This window comes from Pristiophorus japonicus, chromosome 10 (genome assembly GCF_044704955.1).
Source record: "Pristiophorus japonicus isolate sPriJap1 chromosome 10, sPriJap1.hap1, whole genome shotgun sequence".
NCBI classification, from domain to species: domain Eukaryota; kingdom Metazoa; phylum Chordata; class Chondrichthyes; family Pristiophoridae; genus Pristiophorus; species Pristiophorus japonicus.
The window spans coordinates 205,861,280-205,886,487 of NC_091986.1; the positions used below are offsets into that span (position 1 = coordinate 205,861,280).

Below are 25,208 nucleotides of genomic sequence, written 5' to 3' on the forward strand. Positions count from 1 at the left end.
AAGGAATTTCTTCTCCCAGAGGGTTGTGAATCTGTGGAATTCTCTGCCCAAGGAAGAAGTTGAGGCTAGCTCACTGAATGTATTCAAATCACAGATATAGATTTTTAACCAATAAGGGAATTAAGGGTTATGGGGAGCAGGCGGGTAAGTGGAGCTGAGTCCACAGCCAGATCAGCCATGATCTTGTTGAGTGGCGGAGCAGGCTCAAGGGGCTAGATGGCCTACTCCTGTTCCTAATTCTTATGTTCTTATGTTATGTTCTTATAAACTTTTGTTCATCTGCCATAATTTCATATGCGGCTCGGTATCAAATTTCTGTCTTCTAATACTTCTGTGAAGTGCCTTGGGATGTTTCACTATGTTAAAGGTGCTATATAAATGCAAGTTGTTATTGATTCACCTCTAGCTTTTTTCCTTTGAAAAATGTTATGAAGGTTATACTTATTGTGCATTTCATAGAAACATAGAAAATAGGTGCAGGAGTAGGCCATTCGGCCCTTTGAGCCTGCACCACCATTCAATAAGATCATGGCTGATCATTCCCTCAGTACCCCTTTCCTGCTTTCTCTCCATACCCTTTGATCCCCTTAGCCGTAAGGGCCATATCTAACTCCCTCTTGAATATATCCAATGAACTAGCATCAACAACTCTCTGCAGCAGGGAATTCCACAGGTTAACAACTCTCTGAGTGAAGAAGTTTCTCATCATCTCAGTCCTAACTGGCTTACCCCTTATCCTAAGACTGTGTCCCCTGGTTCTGGACTTCCCCAACATCGGGAACATTCTACCCACATCTAACCTGTCCTGTCCTGTCAGAATCTTATATGTTTCTATGCGATCCCCTCTCATCCTTCTAAACTCCAATGTATAAAGGCCCAGTTGATCCAGTCTCTCCTCATATGTCAGTCCTGCCATCCCAGGAATCAGTCTGGTGAACCTTTGCTGCACTCCCTCAATAGCAAGAACGTCCTTCCTCAGATTAGGAGACCAAAACTGAAGACAATATTCCAGGTGAGGCCTCACTAAGGTCCTGTACAACTGCAGTAAGATCTCCCTGCTCCTATACTCAAATCCCCGAGCTATGAAGGTCAATATACCATTTGCTGCCTTCACCACCTGCTGTACCTGCATGTCAACTTTCAACGATTGATGTATCATGACACCCAGGTCTCATTACACCTCCCCTTTTCCTAATCTGCCACCATTCAGATAATATTCTGTTTTTGCATTTTTGCCCCCAAAGTGGATAATCTCACATTTATCCACATTATACTGCATCTGCCATGCATTTGCCCACTCACCTAACCTGTCCAAGTCACCCTGCAGCCTCTTAGCGTCCCCCTCACAGCTCACACCGCCACCCATCTACAAACTTGGAGATATTACACTCAATTCCTTCATCCAAATCATTGATGTTTGAAATGGTTGCCATTGACTATCCACTGTCAACCCTTTAAGTTTCCTTTGCCAGCCTATTCACGCTTCAAACCATCGAAGTTACCTTTCCTTTCATCTTTGAGATTTGAATGAAAACTCTGCCTAATCTTTGACCAAACCCATCTATTGCAAAGATGACAGCCGTGTTCAGTGCAACAAAAAAATATGCTTTTTGAATGGTTGCAGGTTTTAATTATCTATGGCTGCTATGATGGAAAAGGCAGAATTTCCTGTTTCCAGTCTGAGAACGCTAATTTTCTGTTAACATCTAAATGGAGTAGGACTATGCAACTAACAATGTAACGTGGCTCTTTTAGGTTAGTGATACGACATGGGAAGCAGTTTGTTGCATTGTTGAAGTGGATTAGTATTCAGCACTGTCCTGATTTACCGGTAAGCCAACTATCGGAATCCAAAAGCTGTTTCATACTAATTGCGCATAATTAGTCATTATTTGCTGTTCCTGGCAAAAGAAACATTTGTTGTAAATTTCCCAGGATTTTTAAAAATTCGTTTCGGGATATGAGCGTCGCTGACAAAGCCGGCATTTATTGCCCATCCCTAATTGCCCTTGAGAAGGTGGTGATGAGCCGCCGCCTTGAACCGCTGCAGTCCGTGTGGTGAAGGTACGCCCACAGTGCTGTTAGGGAGGGAGTTAGAAGAACATAAGAAAGAGGAGCACGATTAGGCCACACGGCCCCTCGAGCCTGCTCCGCCATTTAGGCTCCGCCATTTAATACGATCATAGAAACATAGAAAGGAGGTGCAGGAGTAGGCTATTCGGCCCTTCGAGCCTGCACCACCATTCAATATGATCATAGCTGATCATTCACCTCAGTACCCCTTTCCTGCTTTCTCTCCATACCACTTGATCCCTTTATCTGTAAGGACCACATCTAACTCCCTTTTGAATATATCTAACGAAATGGCCTCAACAACTTTCTGTGGTAGAGAATTCCACAGGTTCACAATTCTCCTCATTTGAGTCCTAAATGGCTTACCCCTTATCCTTAGACTGTGACCCCTGGTTCTGGACTTCCCCAACGTCGGGAACATTCTTCCTGCATCTAACCTGTCCAATCCCATCAGAATTTTATGTTTCTCTGAGATCTCCTCTCATTCTTCTAAATTCCAGTGAATATAAGCCTAGTTGATCCAGTCTTTCTTCATATGTCAGTCCTGCCATCCCGGGAATCAGTCTGGTGAATCATCACTGCACTCCCTCAATAGCAAGGATGCCCTTCCTCAGGTTAGGAGACCAAAACTGCACACAATACTCAAGGTGTGGTCTCACCAAGGCCCTGTACAGCTGCATTAAGGCCTCCCTGCTCCTATACTCAAATCCCCTCACTATGAAGGCCAGCATGCCATTAGCTTTCTTTACTGCCTGCTGTACCTGCATGCCTACCTTCAATGACTGACATACCATGACACCCAGGTCTCATTGCACCTCCCCTTTTTAATAATCTGTCACCATTCAGATAATCTGCCTTCCTGTTTTTGCCACCATAGTGGATAACCTCACACTTATCCACATTATACTGCATCTGCCATGCATTTGCCCACTCACCTAACCTGTCCAAGTCACCCTGCAGCCTCTTGGCATCCTCCTCACAGCTCACACCACCAACCAGCTTAGTGCCATCGGCAAACTTGGAGATATTACATTCAATTCCTTCGTCTAAATCATTAATGTATATCGTAAATAGCTGGGGTCCCAGCACTGAACCCTGCGGCACCCCATGGCTGATCTGATCATGGGCTCAGGTCCACTTCCCTGCCTGCTCCCCATAACCCCCTGATCCTCTTATTGGTTAAGAAACTCTATCTCTGTCTTAAATTTATTCAATGTGCCAGCTTCTGAGGCAGCAATTTCCACAGATCCACAACCCTCAGAGAAGAAATTTCTCCTCATCTCAGTTTTAAATGGGTGGCCCCTTATTCTAAGATTATGCCCTCTAGTTCTAGTCTCTCCTATCAGTGGAAACATCGTCTCTGCATCCACCTTGTCAAGCCCCCTCAATTCCAGGAATTTGACCCAGCGACGATGAAGGAATGGTGATATATTACCAAGTCTCATGGTATGTGACTTGGAGGGGAACTTGGAGGTGATGGTGTTCCCTTGCGCCTGCTGCCCTTGTCCTTCTAGCTGATAGAGGTGGCGGGTTTGGGAGGTGCAGTTGAAGCAGCCTTGGCGAGTTGCTGCAGTGCATCTTGTAGATGGTACAGATTCCTCACTCCTGCGTCAAATAATTGCGGAGCAGCAACTGGATGAGTGCCAAACCCGACTGGAATGTTCCCAGGGTGTTGCTATGGTCACTTGCAGTGTTTTCAGAAACATCAGGTGCACTGAGGTACACTCTGCATGTGTAAGTTGTGTCCACTTACAATAGCCAGAGTCACCCCCTGAGTTATGTTCTTGGCTGTGGGCCTCCAGGTGATGTGTTCTTTTCCCCCCCCCCCCCCCCACACATAGGCAGGGCAAAGTTCAACACCCACCATCATAGGCAGTCCCTCAGAATCGAGGAAGACTTGCTTCCACTCTTTTTTAAAAAAAAAAAATGAGTCCTTGGGTGGCTGAACAGTCCAATACGAGAACCACAGTCCCTGTCACAGGTGGGACAGACAGTGGTTGAGGGTAAGGATGGATGGGACAAGTTTGCCGCATGCTCTTTCCGCTGCCTGCGCTTGAGTTCTGCATGCACTCGGCAATGAGACTCGAGGTGCTCAGCGCCCTCCCGGATGCACTTCCTCCACTTGGGGCAGTCTTTGGCCAGGGACTCCCAGTTGTTAGTGGGGTTGTTGCACTTTATCAGGGAGGCTTTGAGGGTGTCTCTAACGTTTCCTCTGCCCACCTTTGGCTCGTTTGTTGTGAAGGAGTTCCAAGTAGAGCGCTTGCTTTGGGAGTCTCGTGTAACACAAGTGCTGCACGACTACCCTGACTGGCTCCAGTGGCATGGTCCTGGGATCATGACTGGTGTTCCCTGTTATGTTTTTTTTCTTGGTGCATGGCTTCTTTCACGGGCCATACAAATCTCCATGCAAGCGCCTGTTTTCCCATCGTGAAGCCGGCAAGTGGCTTGAGCAGGACCTCGAACACTGCCCGGCCATGCAGCACTCAACTGGAACTTTGATCACGGCCGTTACATTTTCACCCCTCCGACGTTTCTCATGTGCATTCGAGAAATATTAATGTTCACGGCTGGATTCTACATTCCACCTGCAGACCGATTTTTTTTTTCTTCTTTACGGCAATCTGTGACTGTAAACTTGTACTACCAGGATCAAGTCATGTGCCGAGTAGACTTATCAGAATGGTGCCAGGGCTGATTGACTTCAGTTACGTGGAAGGACGAGGAAAGCGGGGATTGTTCTCCGTGGAGCGGAGAAGGTTAATGGGAGGTGTTCAAAATCATGAAAGGATTTGCTGGAGGAAATAAAGAAGAACTGTTTCCACTGGTAGAAGGGTCAGTAACCAGAGGACACAGATTTTGTGTAATTGGTAGAAGAACCAGAGGGAAGAGGAGGATTTTTTTTTTTTACACAGCCAATTATGATCTGGAGTGCGTGGCCTGAAAGTTTGGTGGAAGCAGATTCAACAGTAACTTTTTCAATGGGGAATTCGATAAATACTTTAAATTGCAGGGCATTGTGAAAGAGCAGGCAAGTGGGACTAATTGGATAGCTCTTTCAAAGCATGATGGGCCAAATGGCCCCTCTGCTGTAAGATTCTAGGTTTCTTTGTATTTTTAAGACATAGTGTAAGGTTGCAAAATTCATGGGAAATCCCCCCCAGTGGTTGGACTCAGTTCCAAATTAAACTTCCTTTCCAATATCAACCAGAAAGTTGAGATCCTAAAGTGCACGTGGAAGAAACTACAAGTTTTAATCGAATTTGGGATTTTACAAGGCAGATTGAGTCCATGTGGGAAGGACTAAGAACTAAAGGAACTAGCCTTCAAAAGAAACCAGTTTTGAGTATTGAAACTGTCTGGGGTATTGAAGCTAAAACAAGTTGTCTGGGGAATTGTGTAAACTCTCAAACCCTTCTCCCCAGGAGATACTAACATAGCAACAATCAACCCCACGATAGCCAGCCATCACCCTGAGCAGGAAACCCATTCCAGCGCATACAAAATGACAATGGTACATCCAGCCCGCATGGAGAACCCAGGCCTAGGCAGACATTGCAAATACCAAAGCTAATTTTTCCCCATCAAGATTCAAATTTAAAAGATCGACACATCCGAGACATTAATAGGGGCCGCCAAAATATGACTGAGATTTCAAGCCCGCCAAAAATTGAACAAAGAACCAGGCCTGATTTGGCGCAAAGATTAGAACAGCTCCCAAGGTATAACTGTGTAAATGTAGATTCTTTTCTCTCAATCTGGTTCATTAAAATTACTGAGTCGAATACCTCTTGTGCTTTGAACAAAGCAGTCTTTATTTTACCGACCGGCAAGACCTATCAGACAGATGATATACTCTCTCGATAGAGCGTACACACTCCCTACGGATAAGTGACGTTACATTGTCAAGGCACGATGGTTATACATTTTCGGCAAAAGATAACAAGATAGGGCTAGAGTGACATCCCAGCTCAGCCCATCTCTTTTGATCCCTCCTTCCCTTTGTCCACTCATAAGCCGACCCAAGCATGGTCCGATTTTAAACAAAGACCTTCTGTCAATGTTTCAGGTTAATAACATGATTTAATAAGACCTTGAGATTTTTCTGCAAGCTGTGGGTTTTGTTTCAATTTGTGTTAGTGTTCTGTAACATTTTGCAGTCTCGAGTCTGAGATGTCATGGCTATTCCTCCATGAATTGTTTGTTAGCTTATACTGTCCCTATACAATTCCCACGTTCTCAACTTCAATGTCTCTATACATTTTTAAACATTCACATTCCCCCCTTTTATCATTCCATGATAACACTTAGGATCATTCTAGGAGTAAAATGTATAGGGAATGTGAACACACCCAACATCTAGAAAAGTTCCCATTTTGCGCATGTCTCCCCTCCCATGCGCCGAAACTGTCATATATCAACACTATTATACAGACTGTGGCATACAGACAGTTTCATCTTATGGCTCAGGATTCAGATAAATAGTCCAATTATTTTGCTGATTAAAAGAGTTCAGTTTTCCCATCTCTCTTCTCAGGTCACCGTCGGTGTAGCTGGCTGTCTATCACTACGGGTAAAAGTTCAAACTGGTCCACGTTCCAATTAGGATGCCAATGGCCTTGTTCAGCTATGGAGAAGAGGAAGTCTGGAACAGAAACAGGAGTTAGAATAACCAGTAAAATAGGTTCGTTAGGGGGTGGTGAGCTTGCAGTGGTGCAGGTGAACCCAGGCACTTTTCCCCTCAACCTTGGCTGCAGTGGGGGTAGTGAGTAACACCTGAAAAGGCCCCTCCCATTGTGGCTCTAATCCCTTCCGAATCCATACTTCCCTGGTGCCACGAGGGACAATTCGGGTAAAACTGGGAGGTCGAGGTGAGCATCTTGAACCTGGTTGTGAACTAGTCGCAGAGCCTGAGTCAGAGAAAGAACATAGGTGGTCATCAGTCGAGCTGAGATACCATATCTAGGAACAATTTCCCTCATTAACACCTTAACAACAGTTTGAGCCTTATTGTCCAGGGTAGGGTATGCTTCAATCCATCTGCTAAACACATCTACTATTACTAACACATATTTGTAACACTGAACTTTTTGCAACTCAATGTAGTCCAACTGAAATGTCTCAAAGGGACCTTCGGGTAGGGGCGTTTTACCCCAATCACAGGGGACTCCCTTCCCTGGATTATGTTGCTGGCAAATCAGGCAACGACTACTGATGTTCTGGGCGAGTGCCTGGAGTCTAGGGTGCCACCAAGTAGCCAAAAGTGTATCACTCGTGGTTCTTGCTCCACAATGAGTAGCAAAATGCATACAATCAATAACCCATAGAGCCAACTCGTCAGACATGCAAGTCTGTTCCGCGGGAGTGGTCCAGAGTTTAGAAACATTGTCATAAGTACATCCATAATATTTCCACAACAGTTTATCTTTTTCAGAAGCGTCCTCCTGTGCTTTTATAACATCTTGGATGGTTGGCATTGGTTTTTCCGAGGCTAACTTATCCTTCGCAGGATTTTTAGTCTGACTCATAATTTTGGGCACTACCATCTGTTAGTCACGAGAGGCCTGTTTGGCCTCTTGGTCAGCACAACGATTCCCTATATCAACCAGAGAATTTCCGGTAGTGTGGGCGGTACATTTGACAATGGCAATGCGTTTGGGGAACATGAGGGCTTGCAACAAATCAGATACTAGCTGTTTATGGGATATCTCATTCCCCTGTGAGGTTAGGAATCCCCTATTTTTCCATTGTCCGAAATCATGGGCCACCCCAAAGGCATACCTAGAGTCGGTATAGATATTGACTTTGAGATCTTTGGCCAAGATACAGGCTCGGGTGAGGGCGAATAGTTCAGCTTGTTGAGCAGAATAGGCAGTTTCTAAAGCAGCAGATTCCAAGACCTGATTCTCCTGGTTTACTATGGCGTATCCTAAGATTCATGTACCTTCTGGATTAATTCCGTCAACATACATAATACAGTCTGGATCTTCGATTGGTACATCAACAAAATCTTCCCTGACTGATGTGGCCTCTTAAATTAAAGATAAACAATCATGACTGGGTTCTTCCTCATCTTTGGGTGGCTCAGTAAGAAAACAGGCCGGATTGATGGCAGTACAGTACCGAAAGGTCAGCCTTGGATTATTTAGTAGGTAGATCTCATATCTACTTTGCCTAGCCATGGTAAGGTGTTGAGTCTGCAGTTGGCCCAGGAGGGCAGCTACGGAGTGAGATGTGTTAAGACAACGGTAGCACAGTCTTTCAGAATTGTACAATACAGTTGAAAGGGCCGGTCATAGAGGGGCCGGCCCAAAGCCGGAGCTTGCAGCAGGGCTGTCTTTAGTTCCTTAAAGGCTTGGACGTCTACGGTTTCTATTTCAAAGCTGCCTTACTTATTTGTATACGGGGTGAGGTGCTTAGTCATCAGGGCAACATTAGGGATCCAGGATCTGCAGTAATTGATCATCCCCAAACACTGTTGCATTTGTTTAGCCGTGCTAGGGACTGGAAACTGGCAAATTGGTTCGACTCGGCTAGCCTCCAAAGCTCAGTGGATACTCGGTATTGCCTGTGATAACCCACTTGGGAGGGGTCCTCTGCCCACATATGAAGATCCACATAGTCAGGTATGATGCTGCAGAGTCGTTAAGACCTTCTCGGGGTCCCCGTGGAATTTGCACATCCCGGCTGGTAGGGTCAGCCTCATCTATAGCCTGGCGCACCATAACTCCCAAATCTTTAGCGTGGTGGGGAGGTAATATTTCACGAGTAATATGTGGTGCCACCGTTGGGGGCTGTCCATTTCCACAAAGTCTGCCTTCCCTTCCGGTCCAGTCACTCTAGCCCTTAATAGAATTTCCTTCACTTCCCCTTCGTGATCCTGATAAAAGTTCTGCAGGTCCTGATTCTTTCCACTGGGATCGTATGCTAGGGTCACGTGATAGGGTGCCTGCGGCAGGTCCAGAGACCACCACTGAGGGGTTCTAGTGGTATAATACTGCCGCTTAAAGGTTCCCTATTTTACAATGATCCCATCATCTCCACACTCCAAATGCAACTGGAATTTGCAGAGGAGGTCTCTAGCCATCAAGTTACAGTCCAGATTGGTTGTGATAACAAATCGATGTTCCACCGATTCTTCCTGGTAACCCATTTTAACCGGTTCTGACACTGGGAATGTTGAGATTTGTCCCAGGAATCCTGAAAGTTTCTGTGTTTCAGTAGAGGCAGGGAGTTTAAGCTTTGATTGTACAGAAGACATGAAGGCTCCCGTATCTATCAAAAAGGGTTGCCACTCATTCAGAATGGGTTCGTCGTCCGGGGAGGATCCCTGCACAATCAAGCTGCGTAGTCAATCGGGGGACAATTGACCAAAGGGGTTGTTCTGGGAGAAGTTAGTGTAAGATCCTCCTCTCCCCCCTTGCCCCCCTCCTCTTCCTCTTCTTCCTTTTCCATGCTGACGGTAGGGGCAATTTTTATTCCAATGTCCTTCCTGCCCACAATTAAAACAGTCAATTCCTCTTACCCAGTCCCGGCCTCTTCCCATACCATGCCAGGGACAATAGGGAGGTTTATTAGCAGGGCTCGGGCCGTTTGGTTGTTTAGTATAACCGTATCCTTGCTTATCCATCCAATCCTGTATGCAACACTGCGGTTCTATTGATCCTTCCTCCCGAGATGGCTCTTCCTTTCTAGTCACGTATTCAGTCTTGACCCGGGTTGGGGGCGCACCTCCCCCCTCCCCTTTCTTTTCCTGCCAATAATATCTAACTGCCCTTTCCATTTGTCCGGATAGCGTGAGCAATCAAATAGTTGTTCGAAGATCACATAGACATCGAAAGTGGGGTGGTCTGCAGCTTGTTGTGCATCAGGGTTTGGCATTGGTCTGACAGGGAATTGGTGTCAGGATTTTGGGATCTTGGAAATCATTCCTAGGTCGGAGGATGTTTCGGAGCTGTCTGACTGCTTGACAGTTCTGCGTCTCGATCGGCGGGGGTGTTTGCTATGTCTTTCACAACTTGGACTGGTAGATTGACTAGAAGATTTACGGGACTGTCTGTGATATCGAGATATAGTTCTGCCCTTTCGAGTGTGAGATCTGGTCCTTTCGGCTATATTGCTTGTGAAATGGGGATCCGAATCGCTATCAGAGGATGAGGAGTCAGTTTGGGTTTGTTGCTTTGGTGGTATGGGGTTATTTTTAACTCCTCTTGCCGGAGTGTAAGGTGGAGGGTGTTGGGAAGAGGACTGGAGCAAGGGGCCAGGGGGTGCGGGAGGCGCCGTTGGGCGCTGAGTCAGTGACCACTCATCAATTTCATCATCAGCCTCGGTTAACACAAAGCCAGCCATTTTACTATGTAGTCGGTCAATACCTTTCTCAGAGGTCCCAGAGGATCTCTTAGTAAGTTTCTCGTGCGCACATTCTTTTTTTTTTAAGACGTCTGCAGTTTTAACATGTGCTCCCTCTGTCAATGAGAGTCCCAATTTAATAACATTTATTTGCCAACTTGACAGAAGTGATGCATCTTTTAATTTTTGACAATCCCTGTGCTTTTTTGCTACCTCTACGCTTCTAGTGCCACCTAGAGGCCACTGGTCATCTCCTAATAATTTGTTCAGGGCTCCTGATAATTTTCTAAAGTCTTCAGCTCTTTCAGGGAATTCCTCACATAACTTTTGTAGCGGACTATCCGCATCCGTTGTTTTATCCAACTGATTACCCATTTTCACGCTGTCCCTCATATTACCGTGTCGTTACGCGTTCACGTAGTCGTGCGATTTAAACAAACTTAAAACAAACAGACTTTACTAAAACTAACACAAAGCCACGTCGCCCCGTGGCTCGCGTCTTCACGGGATTCAAACTTGAAGTAAACAGACTTAACAAACTTACTAAACTAACACAAAGCCGCGTCGCCCCACGGCTCGCATCGCCGCGCGATTCCAACTTAAAGTAAACAGACTTAACAAACTTACAATAAACGGACTTACAAAAATCAGCACTGACTTGATATTTCATGGGTTCGTGTTGCTGTGCGTTCGCGTCGGCCCACGTTCACTCGGGCGCACGCTCGCGCCGCTGCACGTCTCGCGTCACCACGCGTTAGCGTCGCTGTGCGTCTGCGTCAGCCCTCCACTCGGCCGCACGCTCGCGCCGCTGCATGTTCGCGCCGCTGCGCGTCTGTGTCACCATGCGTTAGCGTCGCTGTGCTTCTGCGTCAGCCCTCCACTCGGCCGCAGGCTCGCGCCGCTGCGCGTTCGTGTCGGCCCTACCTTCCGCATTGCTGCGTGATTTAAATTCAATCAGTGCCGAGACGGGCCAAGTGATATACGAGGTCGACGTCATACCTGATTTGAACATCTATCCTCTATTTCATTCCCTGTGAGCCTAATTTTCTAAATTTGATTTCTTATGAGCCTTATTTAATTTCTTTTAGTCTCCAAATTTCCCTATCCTTTCGCGTCACTGCGCAGTTTAAATCCAATCAGTCAATGAAAGCCCTAATTTAATGGAGTTTTTCTGCCAACTGGACAGGAGTGATTTTTTTTTTTAAACTGCAGTGGAATTTTTCTCATAATTTAAAATCTCAGAACATTTTTTTAGCACCAATTTAGTACGTTACTTTTTTTTTCATAATTAGAGAGAAGTCTGGCACGTAGGCTGTGGACTGCTTTTCGTTATCTCAATTGTTCCAGCCTCAAGGTCGTGTTATTTTTTTTTTGAATCCTTTCGAATCCATCTCAGTTGTTTTGCTGTGCCTTCTCTGAATATTTTCTTTCAACAAGTTTTTCTTTTTTTTTTCAACAAACCTATCCTTTGTGCATTTCCTGGCTCCGTAACTTATCATCCGAATATACGTAATTCAATAAGGTTCACACTCTTAAACTTCCCACATACAGGACAACACTACGAAGGGTTAAAACAAACTTTCATTCTGTTTGAGATAAAACAAACCACAACTCCCCGGCTTTTTTTTTACAGTAAAAATCACAGAAGCATTTCTCATTTAAACAGATGTTCACAAGAGTCTCTTTACTTTCCTATTAATTTTTGGATCCATGATTGATCATCTATCCCTATCTAGCTCTAACTATAACCTATCTTTCCAAGTCGCCGTTTGGTTTGCGTCATCGCGCAATTTCCCTATCTCTATCCCTATTCTAAGTTTGAAAGGTATTCACCAGATTGTCCTGGATCTCGTTCAGACACTACCTGAGAACCAGCGAGTGGCTAAATTTTCCTCAGACTTTTGAAACCGGGGGAAACTGGAGCAGTATTGAAATCATACTCACTCCAGTGGCCACTTTCCCCTCGTCTCATCCAAGGCTAGTCTGGCTCTTAATTCGCAAGTTTTCGGCAGTCGTCCGTTGAGATCCCACTTCTGACACCAAATGTAAATGTAGATTCTTTTCTCTCAATCTGGTTCAGTAAAATTACTGAGTCGAATACCTCTTGTGCTTTGAACAAAGCAGTCTTTATTTTACCGGCCGGCAAGACTTATCAGACAGAAGATATACTTTCTCGATCGAGCGTACACACTCCCTACGGATAAGTGACGTTACATTGTCAAGGCACGATGGTTATACATTTTCGGCAAAAGATAACAAGATAGGGCTAGAGTGACATCCCAGCTCAGCCCATCTCTTTTGATCCCTCCTTCCCTTTGTCCACTCATAAGCCGACCCAAGCATGGTCCGATTTTAAACAAAGACCTTCTGTCAATGTTTCAGGTTAATAACATGATTTAATAAGACCTTGAGGTTTTTCTGCAAGCTGTGGGTTTTGTTTCAATATGTGTTAGTGTTCTGTAACATTTCGCAGTCTCGAGTCTGAGATGTCATGGCTATTGGCTTATACTGTCCCTATACAATTCCCACGTTCTCAACTTCAATGTCTCTATACATTTTTAAACATTCACAACTGGGGCCCTATGTTAAAAAATGTATGCAATGCATCAGAGGGAGATAGGAGAGACACCAATTTTAACAAGCCTCTCCAGCCTCGACAACACTCCCGGGGCCACACTGCCCTGCTATCGAAGAAGAAGGAAGAACTTCACCACGGCAGAGAAAGCAGCCCCAGTAACTCCGGACATCACCATCGCGGTAGCAACCGACCACGTGGTACCATAGAAAACACCGCGATTGACCAACTCCGAAACAAAACTCCTCAAAGAAGAAACCGCAGATTCGAAAGTTTCCACTCTGCAATCTAGGCCTGACTACCAACAGGTGAAGCGTTATCTAAAGAGACTTTTGAAACCTATTGCTAACGAAAGAAAGTGGGTACTCACCCCATAAGTCCAATACACGCCCTACCGCATCAGCGGACACCACCCAACTGAAGACTACGCAGTGGGAAGTCCTCTACGACGGTCGGGGTATGGCAAGCAGAACCTACAGAGTCCAGCGAACCCCGAAATCGCGAACCACCGCCAACTGGCAATAAAGAATTGGTGAGCATAAGTCCCTGTTTGACCTGGAGTCTAAACTAGCCAGAGTTAGAAATTGGGAGGTGGGAGGTGTGTTATTTCTGTAACCCCTTTGAATGTGTGATACAGTGTTCTTTATTTGAATGGCTATAAGTTTTACATTGTATTTTCTTGTCCTTAATAAAATTGAAGTTCTTTGCACCAAACCAGTTGTCTCTTGCATTTTGTCACATCCTCCAAATAAATCCAAAGTCTAGAAACCAGGGAGTGGGAGCGATTCGAACCGCTCAGAAGGTCAGAAGTGAACCTGACCCCACACACCACCCCCTTTTTGAAAGGATCAAAGGAAAGGAAATAATGTGGTACAGTGTAATGTAAGGGTGGGATGGGGGGAGGGGCAGAGAAGATAAAGGCTGGGCCACTTGCATTTATATAGTGCCTTTCATGACCACTAGACATCCCAAAATACTTTACAGCCACTGAAGAACCTTTTGAAGGTTAGTCACTGTTGTAAGGTAGGAAACACAGCAGGCAATTTGCGCAAGCAAGCTCCAATCACAACAGCAATGTGATAATGACCAGATAATTTGCTTTTTGGGGATATTGATGTGAGAGCTAAATATGGGCCAGGACACCGGGGATAACTTCTCTGCTCGTCTTCGAAATAGTGCCATGGGATCTTTTACATCCGCCTGAGAGCAGATGGGGCCTCGGCTTAACTCCTCATCCGAAAGATAGATCATGTTGAATAGAGTGAACAAACCAATAGTTATTGCAAGCATGGGGGACAGAGAAGGGGGTGGAGATTGTAATAGTTGTAATAGCTTGCTGTTTTCATCCTCCTTTCCCAAACATTGACTTTCAAAACACAGGCTGTGGATTTTCTTTTGTTCCCAATATATTTACAGCTCCTGGTCAATCTGTAACCAGGTTTTGGCTGATTGACGTGCTTACAAGCCAGCGAGGAACTGATGTAATACTCAAACATGTAGTGATGGTACAGGGGTCAATTATAGTGCAGTTAGAAGCTAAGCGAAGAGTCCCAGCAAAACTCTAACCTCAGCGGGTCACCTCCTGGTGCATCTGTGGTGAGATTGGCAGATTAGGGACAGTTCTGTGCTGTGGGCCCATACCCACTAGGAACTGGAGTGAGGCTGCACAATCTTGCTTCACAAGGACCCTTGCAGCCAGCACTCCTATCCCTGTTTCACAACCTCTATTGCTACTGCATCCCACATGGCACAGAATTTTAAAAATAATTGCCCACTTTAAATCCCTCTGTCGCTTTGCCCCACTCAACCTTTAGAGATTCTTTCCATTCGAAATTCCTGCACTTACCATTCAGTGCTCCGATTCTGACCTGCATGTTTCTCCACAGCCCACTCCTGCTGCTTCTGCATCATTGGCAGAGCCTTCAGCTGCCTTGGCCCTACTCTCCTTAAACATGTCTGTAATATATGCACCTGTGAGTATGCTCACAGGCTTGTCGAGCTGTTGCAGAGCGGGTAGGTCCGAGGGCCGCCTCCGCGGGACTGCTCCTGGGCACGGCCAAGGGGGCCATCAGCCGGTCCAGGCAGCGGGCGGTCGAGGGGGTCGTTCAGCCTGACTGCCTGCCTCTCCTCCGCGGTTACATCCGAGCCAGGGTGCCCCTGGAGATGAAGCACGCGGTGTCCACCGATACGCTTGCGGCCTTCCACGAGAGGTGGGCGCCGGAGGGACTGGAGTGCATCATCACCCCCGGCAACCAAATTTTAATTTGATGGTTTTTTGTCTAAAGTTTAATTTGTTTATTGTGCTGCTTTTAGTGTCCCCCCCCCCCCCCACACTTTTTAGCCAGGGCCACTTGTATAAATTGTGTTTTAGTGCCCTCAAAAAAAAAAAAACAAGAGGGCACTTGAAAACTTTTTGTAGTGTGACCCCCCCCTTAATCAGGGGACACTTGATTACTGATCACAACTTAAAATAGTTGTAGAGCTGTTGCCCAGGCAGCGGGCGGTTGAGGGGGTTGTTCAGCCCGACTGCCTGCCTCTCTTCCGCAGTTACACCCGAGCCAGGGTGTCCCTGGAGATGGAGCACGCGGTGTCCACCGGTATGCTCGCGGCCTTCCGCGAGAGGTGGGCGCCGGAGGGACTAGAGTGCATCATCACCCCTGGCAACCAAATTTTAATTTGATTTAAGTTTACTGGCAAAAATGTAATTTGTTTAATGTGTCAGTTTTGGTGTCTCTTTCCCCCTCCCCCCCCCCCCCCCCCTTAATCAGGCGGCAGTTGTATTGATGTTTACAACAAAAATAGTTGTAGAGCTGTTGCATTGTGAGTGGCTTAGCCACTTACGTGATGTTTACAAGATTAAATAAAACCCCAGTCAGTTGGGTCTAGGTCATCCACGATGAGTTATGCAGTTGTGAGCCTAGTGGATGAACTGGTTAATGTGTAGTGTGATTGTTAAACCTTTGTTAATTCACCAACTAGTTCGTAATAGCAAGGTTTTGCTATGAATTCTTAAGCAAAGAACATATGAAGCAAATACATTACAGTCTCCATGCATCTGTCTGTCCATGCGAGGACTTACGCACATGATCTAGGCTGGCATTTCATTGCAGTACTGAGGGAAGTGCTACACTGTCTGAGATTGAGACGCTGTTGTTTGGATGAGATGTTAAATCGATCATGCCTGCCCGCTCAGGTGACATCAAGAGCAGGGAGGTTCTCCTCGTGTCCTGGCCACCACTTATCCCTCAACTGACACCTCTAAACAGTAACATTTTTCATTTATCGCATTGCTGTTTTATGGGACCTTGTGCGCAAATTGGTTTCACGTTTCACTCCGTTATAACATGAACTGCATTTGAAAATGAAGTAATTCATTGGCTGTGAAGTGCTTTGGGATATCATGAGGTGATGAAATATATATGCTCCTTTTTTGCACTTTCTTTTATTCACACTTTGAAATGTTTTATTACAGTAAAATTATTATAAATAAGTAAGTTATTGCTGTCATTTGAGATTTTCTAAAATTATGTCGTTGACTGGTTTCAGTTTGCCTGTAGAAGTTTAAGACAATCTGGACTTCAAATATTCAAGGCATCAACCCCTCTGTTACTTTTAGACAGCAATGAACCTCTCCAGCGCTTCAAAAATCTGGGTTACAATGGAATCAAATCTTTAATTAGCCACATAAAGTTTGACATAGATTGAATTGCTACGAGGTTGTGACCTTCTCTTATCTGAAAAGGTCCCCTAAGGTTATGCTTCTGCTGTCTCTCTTGTGTCAATGTGCAGTAGTTTCCACTTGCACTGATGCAAAAGTCACGTGGCCCAGAAATGGTAGTCAGAGAATTTTTGACAGATTGTAAGTGCCAGGTTTAGACGCATGCTCCTCAAATACCTAAACCCACAACTTGCGGGGATCCCCATGAGCGTGTACGCAGAAAATAACCACTACATCACTGTAGCTCCGTGTGAAACCCTGTTTTTTTTTTTTAAAAACCCAAAACCAACAGATGGTAGAACTCGGAAACAGAAAATGCTGGAAACACACAGCAAGTGAGGCAGCATCTGTGGAGAAAGGGACAAAAGTTAACATTTCAGGTATAACCCTTCTGATGTCCAGGTCTGATAAAGGGTTATATCTGAAACATTCACAGCTCTTCTCTCTTCCTCACACACCCCTTTTCTCCACAGATGATTCCTCACCTGATGAATGTTTCCAACGTTATCTGTTTTAATTCCCAATTGTTTAGTGTTTTCAAGTGCATGGGTATAATGTAAATTGGTCTGCTAGAGCAGGATAGTTGCCATCAGGAACGGCAGAAGCAATCTACGGTTTGTTTGCCCGTGGAAACCATTTGTTTTGCACTAATCCGTTGCTTTCTCTGAAAAATGAAACAGATTTTCAACCCTGGTCTCCTTACCTAAGGAAGGATATACTTACCATAGAGGGAGTGTAACGAAGTTTCACCAGACTGATTCCTGGGATGGGGGGGGATTGTCCTATGGGGAGAGATTGAGCTGACTAGGCCTATGTTCCCTAACATTTAGAATGAGAGGTGATCTCATTGAAACCACAAATTTTATTAGAGGGCTTGATAGGGTCGGTGCTGGGAGGATGTTTCCTCTGGCTGTGGACTATAGAACTAGAGGTTCCATTGGGGAGACCAAGCGCAGATTGGGTGACCGCTTTGCGGAACACCTCCGTTCAGTCCGTAAGTGTGACCCTGAGTTTCCGGTCGCCTGTCACTTTAATTCTCCGCTCCACTTCCACTCTGATCGCTCCATCCTCGGCCTCCTACACTGTTCCAATGAAGCTCAATACAAGCTCAAGGAACAGCACTTCATCTTTCGTTTAGCCAATTCACAGCCTTCTGGCCTCAACATCGAGTTCAACAATTTCAGAACATAACCTCGGACCATATTTTGTTCCCTTTCCTTTTTTTTTTTTACACCCCCCCCCCCCTTTTTATTTATTTTATTTTTTTCTGTTTCCCATGGCAGCTGGTAATTATTCTGCCATTCACACTCTATCTAGACTCATCTTTTGTTTCCTAACTTGTGCCATTACCATCCCAATTTGGGCCATCATCCCTTTTGTCTCTCAAATCTCTCCTGCCTTCCACCCTATCCAGACCTTCCCTTTTGTTCTTTCCTCCCCTCCCCCTTTCAGTGCCACTTGCACGTCCTTAAGAATCTATTACATTTCAAACTTTTGCCAGTTCTGACGAAGGCTCATCAACCTGAAATGTTAACTCTATTTCTCTCCACAGATGCTGCCTGACCCGCTGATTGCTCCTGCATTTTCTGTTTTTATTTCAGATTTCAGCATCCATAGCATTTTGCTTTTGTATAGCACCAGGGGGGGTCACAGTCTCAGAATAAGGGCTCGGCCATTTAGGACAGCGAGGAGAAGAAATGTCTTCACTCAAAGGGTGGTGAATCTTGGGAATTCTCTGCCCCAGAGAACTGTGATGCTCAGTTGTTCGTATATTCAAGAGAGATCGATAGATTTTTGCGATACCAAGGGATATGGGGATAGGGCAGGAAAGTAGAATTGAGGTGAAAGATCAGCCATGATCTTACTGAATGGTGGAGCAGGCTCAAGGGGCTGAATGGCCTACTCCTGCTCCTATTTCTTACATTACACATGACCATTGTGCATGCATCAACAGGCCAATGCTGTATCTATGTCTTGGTTTTTGTATGGCATCAGAGCTGAATAGTGGAATAACTCTGGTCTTGCATAGAATTTTACCTAACAGAAACACTCCATTCAACCGAATTGGTCTGTGCCAGTGGTTTTGCTCCACCTAAGCCTCCTCCCACCTTGCTTCATCTAACCCTATCAGCATGTCCTTCCATTTCTTTCTCCCAGTGCAGTGCTGAGGGACTGCTGCAATGTCTGAGGTGCCGCCTTTCGGATGAAGCCTTAAACCGAGGCCCCGTCTGCCCCCTCAGGTGGACATAAAAGATCCCATGGCACTATTTCGAAAAAGAGCAGGGGAGTTATCCTCAGTGCCCTGGGCCAATATTTATCCCTCAATCAACATCACTAAGAAAAAAATAGATTACCTGGTCATCATCACATTGTTGTTGGTGGGAGCGTGCTGCCGAGCAGGCTTGAGGGGCCAGATGGCCTACTCCTGCAGTTGGCTGATGCGTTTCCCACGTTACAACAGTGACTACACTCCAAAAGTACTTCATTGGCTGTAAAGCACTTCGAGCTGTCCGATAGTCGTGAAGGGTGTTGTATATATCTAAGTCTGTCTGTCTTTTCTCCTATGTATATAGCGTCCCTTTAAATGCACTGGTCTAATTAGTTATCGTGCATTTGAACACATGCAGGCAGAAAACCTATAAATGCAGCATAACTTCACCCTAAAAGTGATGTGTAAGTATCTGATGAAGCTAATGTAAGATGCCTCAATCATTTGTGTGAGAATGTTGTCATAATTGGAAGAACTGTTCTAATGAACAATTGCATTATTTTTCATCAATGGTTTCTATCCTAGTTCTTGGTAAGTAAATGGTGGAACTCCAAAAATGTTTTAAAAAAGGAAATTGGTATTAATGCCCACTATGTTTGTCCACACTTAGATAAGAAAAGACAAGTTTTAATGACCTTTTCGTTAGAATGTACATCAACCTATCTCTTTTAGATGCTGATGGACCTTCTGTGCATTGACAGCAGTTGCTGTTTTTTTTCTTGAATGAGAGAAAGATAGGTTATCTAGAGAGAACTTGAAGCTCCGCGCCCCCCTCTTCCCCCCCCCCCCCCCCCCCCCACAACACCTCCTAATCTAGACCTGTTGTTAGATGCATCTTGTGAAGGAGGGTATTTAGTTTGTCTTTACTCTCTCTCTATTCCAGTAGTGACAGACCAGGCATTTGTGACTCTGGCTACCGATGATCGTTATTGCCAGGGTGCTCTGGTACTCTGCCAATCTCTGAGGCTTCTCGAGACCTCCCGACGGCTAGTGGTTCTATTTACACCACAGGTCTCCAGCAATATGAGGTAAGACTCCCATTTTATTTTGTTTTCAACATGAAACAAAAATAAGGCCAATTTTCACGCGTCAAGCATTTCACCATTGTTGGGTTTAGTGCCCTGGTGGGAGAGTTTGTTTTCTGGTAATGCAGGATGTCTTTTTGCTTGCAGAAGCAGTTTGAATGTGAATAGCACCTGAACTGCTCATTTTTTCATTTCCTGGTTTGTGCATATCCGCTTGTGTTTTTGGTAACTCTATTTCAACCCACCCTACAGTGTGTGTAATTGGAGCATCATGGATTGAATGCAAAGTCCATCTAGAGGGACTGGTTAACATCTGAGGAGAAATTCACTGCGGGACCTCTGGAGAACATAGGAGCATACGAACATCTGAGCAGGAGTAAGCTATACGGCCCCTCGAGCCTGCTCCGCCATTCAATAAGATCATGGCTGATCTGATCTTGGCCTCAACTCCACTTTCCCACCCAATCTCTATATCCCTTGATTCCCCTAAACTCCAAAAAAATGATCTACCTCAGCTTTGAATATATTCAGAGACTCAGTATCAACAATCCTCTGAGACAGAGAATTCTAAAGATTCACATGACTGAGTGAAGAAATTCCTCCTCATCTGTGTCTGAAATGGCTGACCCCTTATCCTGAGACTGTGACCCTTAGTTCTCGTCACACCAGCCAGGGGAAACAACCTCTTGGCATCTACCCTGTTAAACCCCTTCAGAATCTTGTGTGTTCCAATGAGATCGCCTCTCGTTCTTCTAAACTCCAGAGAGTATAGGCCCTTTCTACACAATCGCTCATCATAAGACAGCCCTCTCATCCCAGGAATCAATCTAGACTACAACTGAAACCAAATTTCTCAACTTAGAGGATAGAGATAACTCTTTTTTTTGTAAGATAATTGAAGTGCTCTATTACTACAGCAAGTGCTTCCAACCTAATAACTTGTTAAATTGCCTCCATTTTGCTTCTACTACCAAATGGTAGAATTTCAAACTGTTCACTTCATGCTATAATGTGTTAACTCCTGACATTAATTGCAGCTACTTTTTTTCCAGAGAAACATCTTTGGTTTGAATGCAGCCCTGATTGATGGGGTGGACATCTCTACTCTCTGATCTAAAGGATCTATGTGAGATGAATTTGGGCACCCAGCCCAATTCCTAGTGGGACTGGGCCACAGCACAAAACTGCTCTTCGATTTAGCACAATTTGGACTCCAAGGGTTAAAGTACGCGGAGAGATGACACACTCAGTAGGGTTGTGTCCCTGGAATTTAGACGGTTAAGGAATGATTTGATCGAAGTTCTCAAGATATTAAGGGGGACAGATTTCCGCTGGTTGGAGAGTCTAAGACTAGGAAACATAGTCTAAAGATTAGAGCCTGGCCTTTCAGGAGTGAAGTTAGGAAACACTTCACGCAAAGTAAATGGTAGAAGTTTGAAACTCTGTTCCGCTGGCTCAATTGTTAATTTTAAATGTGAGCTTGATCGATTTTTGTAAAGCAAAGGTATTGAGGAATCTGGGGCTAAGGCGGATATATGGAGTACAGTGACAGAACAGCCGTGATCTCATTGAATGGCGGAATGGGCTCGAGGGGCTAAATGATGATCTTCTGTTCCTATGATAACACAAGAACATAAGAAATAGGAGCAGGAGTAGGCCACACGGCCCCTTGAGCCTTGGGGGGGAGACTGAGATAGGGAACTTCATAGAGGCATAAAAGATAATAAAGGGTGCAGAAAAAGTTAGCAAATTAGGAATCTTGTTGTGCGAGGCCCCTTGGGGAAGAGTGACCATAATATGGTAGAATTCCTTACTAAGATGGAGAGTGACACAGTTAATTCAGAGACTAGTGTCCTAAACTTAGGGAATGGTAACTTTGATGGTATGCGACGTGAATTGGCTAGAATAGACTGGCAAATGATACTTAAAGGATTGTCAGTGGATAGGCAATGACAAACATTTAAAGATCACATGGATGAACTTCAACAATTGTACATCTTTGTCTGGAGTAAAACTAAAACTGGGAAGGTGGCTCAACTGTGGCTAACAAGGGAACTTAAGGATAGTATTAAATCCAAGGAAGAGGCATATAAATTGGCCAGAAAAAGCAGCAAACCTGAGGACTGGGAGAATTTTGTAATACAACAGAGGAAGACAAAGGATTTAATTAGGAGGGGGAAAATAGAGTGTGAGGGGAAGCTTTCTGGGAACATAAAAACTGACTGCAAAAGCTTCTATAGATATGTGAAGAGAAAAAGATTAGTGAAAACAGACGTAGGTCCCTTGCAGTTAGATTCAGGTGAATTTATAATGGGGAACAAAGAAATGGCGGGCCATTTAAACAAATACTTTGGTTCTGTTTTCGCGAAGGAAGACACAAATAATCTTCCGGAAATACTAGTGGACCGAGGGTCTAGTGAGAAGGAGGAACTGAAGGATATCCTTATTAGGCGGGAAATTGTGTTCGGGAAATTGATGGGATTGAAGGCCGATAAATCCCCGGGGCCTGATAGTCTGCATCCCAGAGTACTTAAGGAAGTAGCCGTAGAAATAGTGGATGCATTGGTGATCATTTTCCAACAGTCTAGCGACTCTGGATCGATTCCAATGGACTGGAGGGTGGCTAATGTAACACCACTTTTTAAAAAAGGAGGGAGAGAGAAAATGCGTAATTGTAGACCGGTTAGCCTGACATCAGTAGTGGGGAAAATGTTGGAATGAATTATTAAAGCTGAAATAACAGCACATTTGGAAAGCAGTGATGGGATCGGTCCAAGTCAGCATGGATTTATGAAAGGGAAATCCTGCTTGATGAATCTTCTAGAATTTTTTGAGGATGTAACTAGTAGAGTGGACAAGGGAGAACCAGTGGATGTGGTTTATTTGGACTTTCAAAAGACTTTTGACAAGGTCCCACACAAGAGATTGGTGTGCAAAATTAAAGCACATGGTATTGGGGGTAATGTACTGACGTGGATAGAGAACTGGTTGGCAGACAGGAAGCAGAGAGTCGGGATAAATGGATCCTTTTCAGAATGGCAGGCAGTAACTAGTGGGATACCACAGGGCTCAGTGCTGGGACCCCAACTATTTACAATATACATTAATGAGTTGGATGAAGGAATTGGGTGTAATATCTCCAAGTTTGCAGATGACACTAAGCTGGGTGGCAGTGTGAGCTGTGAGGAGGATGCTAAAAGGCTGCAGGGTGACTTGAACAGGTTAGGTGAGTTGGCAAATGCGTGGCAGATGCAGTATAATGTGGATAAATGTAAGATTATCCACTTTGGTGGCAAAAACACACAGGCAGAATATTATCTGAATGGCGGAAGATTAGGAAAAAGAGAGGTGCAGCGAGACCTGGGTGTCTTGGTACATCAGTCATTGAAAATTGGCATGCAGGTTCAGCAGGTGGTGAAGAAGGCAAATGGTATGTTGGCCTTCATAGCTAGGGGATTTGAGTATAGGAGCTGGGAGGTCCTACTGCAGTTGTACAGGGCCTCAGTGAGGCCTCACCTGGAATATTGTGTTCAGTTTTGGACTCCTAATCTGAGGAAGGACGTTCTTGCTTTTGAGGGAGTGCAGCGAAGGTTCACTAGACTGATTCCCGGGATGGCAGGACTGACATATGAGGAGAGACTGGATCGACTGGGCCTGTATTCACTGGAGTTTAGAAGGATGAGAGGGGATCTCATAGAAACATATAAAATTCTGACTGGACTGGACAGGTTAGATGCAGGGAGAATGTTCCCGATGTTGGGGAAGTCCAGAACCAGGGGACATAGTCTAAGGCTAAGGGGTAAGCCATTTAGGACTGAGATGAGGAGAAACTTCTTCAGTCAGAGAGTTGTTAACCTGTGGAATTCCCTACCGCAGAGAGTTGTTGATGCCAGGGTATGGAGAGAAAGCAGGAAAGGGGTACTGAGTGAATGATCAGCCATGATCTTATTGAATGGTGGTGCAGGCTCGAAGGGCCGAAAGGCCTACTCCTGCACCTATTTTCTATGTTTCTATGTCTAGAATACTATTTCAAATTTGAATCAGAGAATGGTTACTGCACGGAAGGATGCCATTTGGCTTGTCGAGCCCGGGTCGGCTCTCTGCAAGAGCACTTCAGCTAGTCCCACTCTCCTGCCCTTTCCCCATAGCCCTGCATTTTTTTTCCCTTCAGGTACTTATCCAATTCCCTTTTGAAAGCCACAATTGATTCTGCCTCCACCACCCTTTCGGGCAGTGCATTCCAGATCTTAACCACTCGTTGCGTAAAAAAAGTTTTTCCTCATGTCGCTTTTGGCACTTTTGCCAATCACCTTAAATCTGTCTCCTGTGCTTCTCAACCCTTCCACTAGTGGAACTGTTTCTACTCTGTCTAGACTCCTCATAATTTTGAACACCTCTATCAAATCGCCTTTCCACTTGCTCTGCTCGAAGGAGAACAACCCCAGCTTCTCCAATCTATCTCTCATCCCTGGAATCATTCTTGGAACCAACCTAAACCAGTACTAATTTTATTTTCAAGAGACTGCTTGGACTTTGCTTATATTGAAGTGCTATCAACTTCTTTGAAGGCCAAGTGGATAATGCCGCTGCTAGATCATAGCACAGAGGGTCCAACTCCTTGTTCAATTCTCCCTCTGTGTTGAGTAAGTTGACCTCAGCAGAGACAACTGTTTGAGTGCTCCAATCACTGCCTTCATCTGGGTTCGAGAAGGGAGGTTGGTGCTCTTAAAAATCCCCAGTAATACCGATGACTGTTCACTGAACCCTGTTGCAAAGTTAATGGCCCTGAAATTCTGACCTCCCCGGGTCCGTCCAGAGTTCCTTCCGACCTGGGAAGGCATCGGAAATGCTGGTTTCCAGCGTGCAATGCGCATGCGCTGGAAACCAGCATTTCTGTTCTGTCAAGTTTCTGGCTGAAAAAGCAGGCGCAAGTGATTTTTAAAAAAAACACAAAAACATTAAATATGTTTTAATAACTTTATTTTTATATCATTAAAAACCCTTCCCACAACGGTAAGTTTATTTAATAAAAAAACTTTTTTAAAAAATCGGGAAATTATTTTTTTAAGACATTAATAACTTTAATTTAAATGAATGTAGTGTAATTATTTTCTATTTTTTATTAGTGTTTTTGGGTGTTTCGGGCTCTTTCATAATCATAGTTATAGGCGTTTAGGACCCTGCAGAACGCCTATTACTATG

General features: G+C 44.9%; 1 protein-coding gene across 4 annotated transcripts in view; it reads left to right on the plus strand.

Moving 5' to 3' along the window:
* gyg2 (glycogenin 2) overlaps positions 1 to 25,208 on the plus strand; it is a 152,598-nt gene that overhangs the window by 34,068 nt on the left and 93,322 nt on the right. For all 4 annotated transcript variants that reach the window (XM_070892530.1, XM_070892531.1, XM_070892533.1 and 1 more), the window contains exon 2: positions 19,865 to 20,009. In XM_070892530.1, coding sequence (XP_070748631.1) covers positions 19,865 to 20,009 — 145 coding nt within the window. The remainder of the gene's footprint in view (positions 1 to 19,864; positions 20,010 to 25,208) is intronic.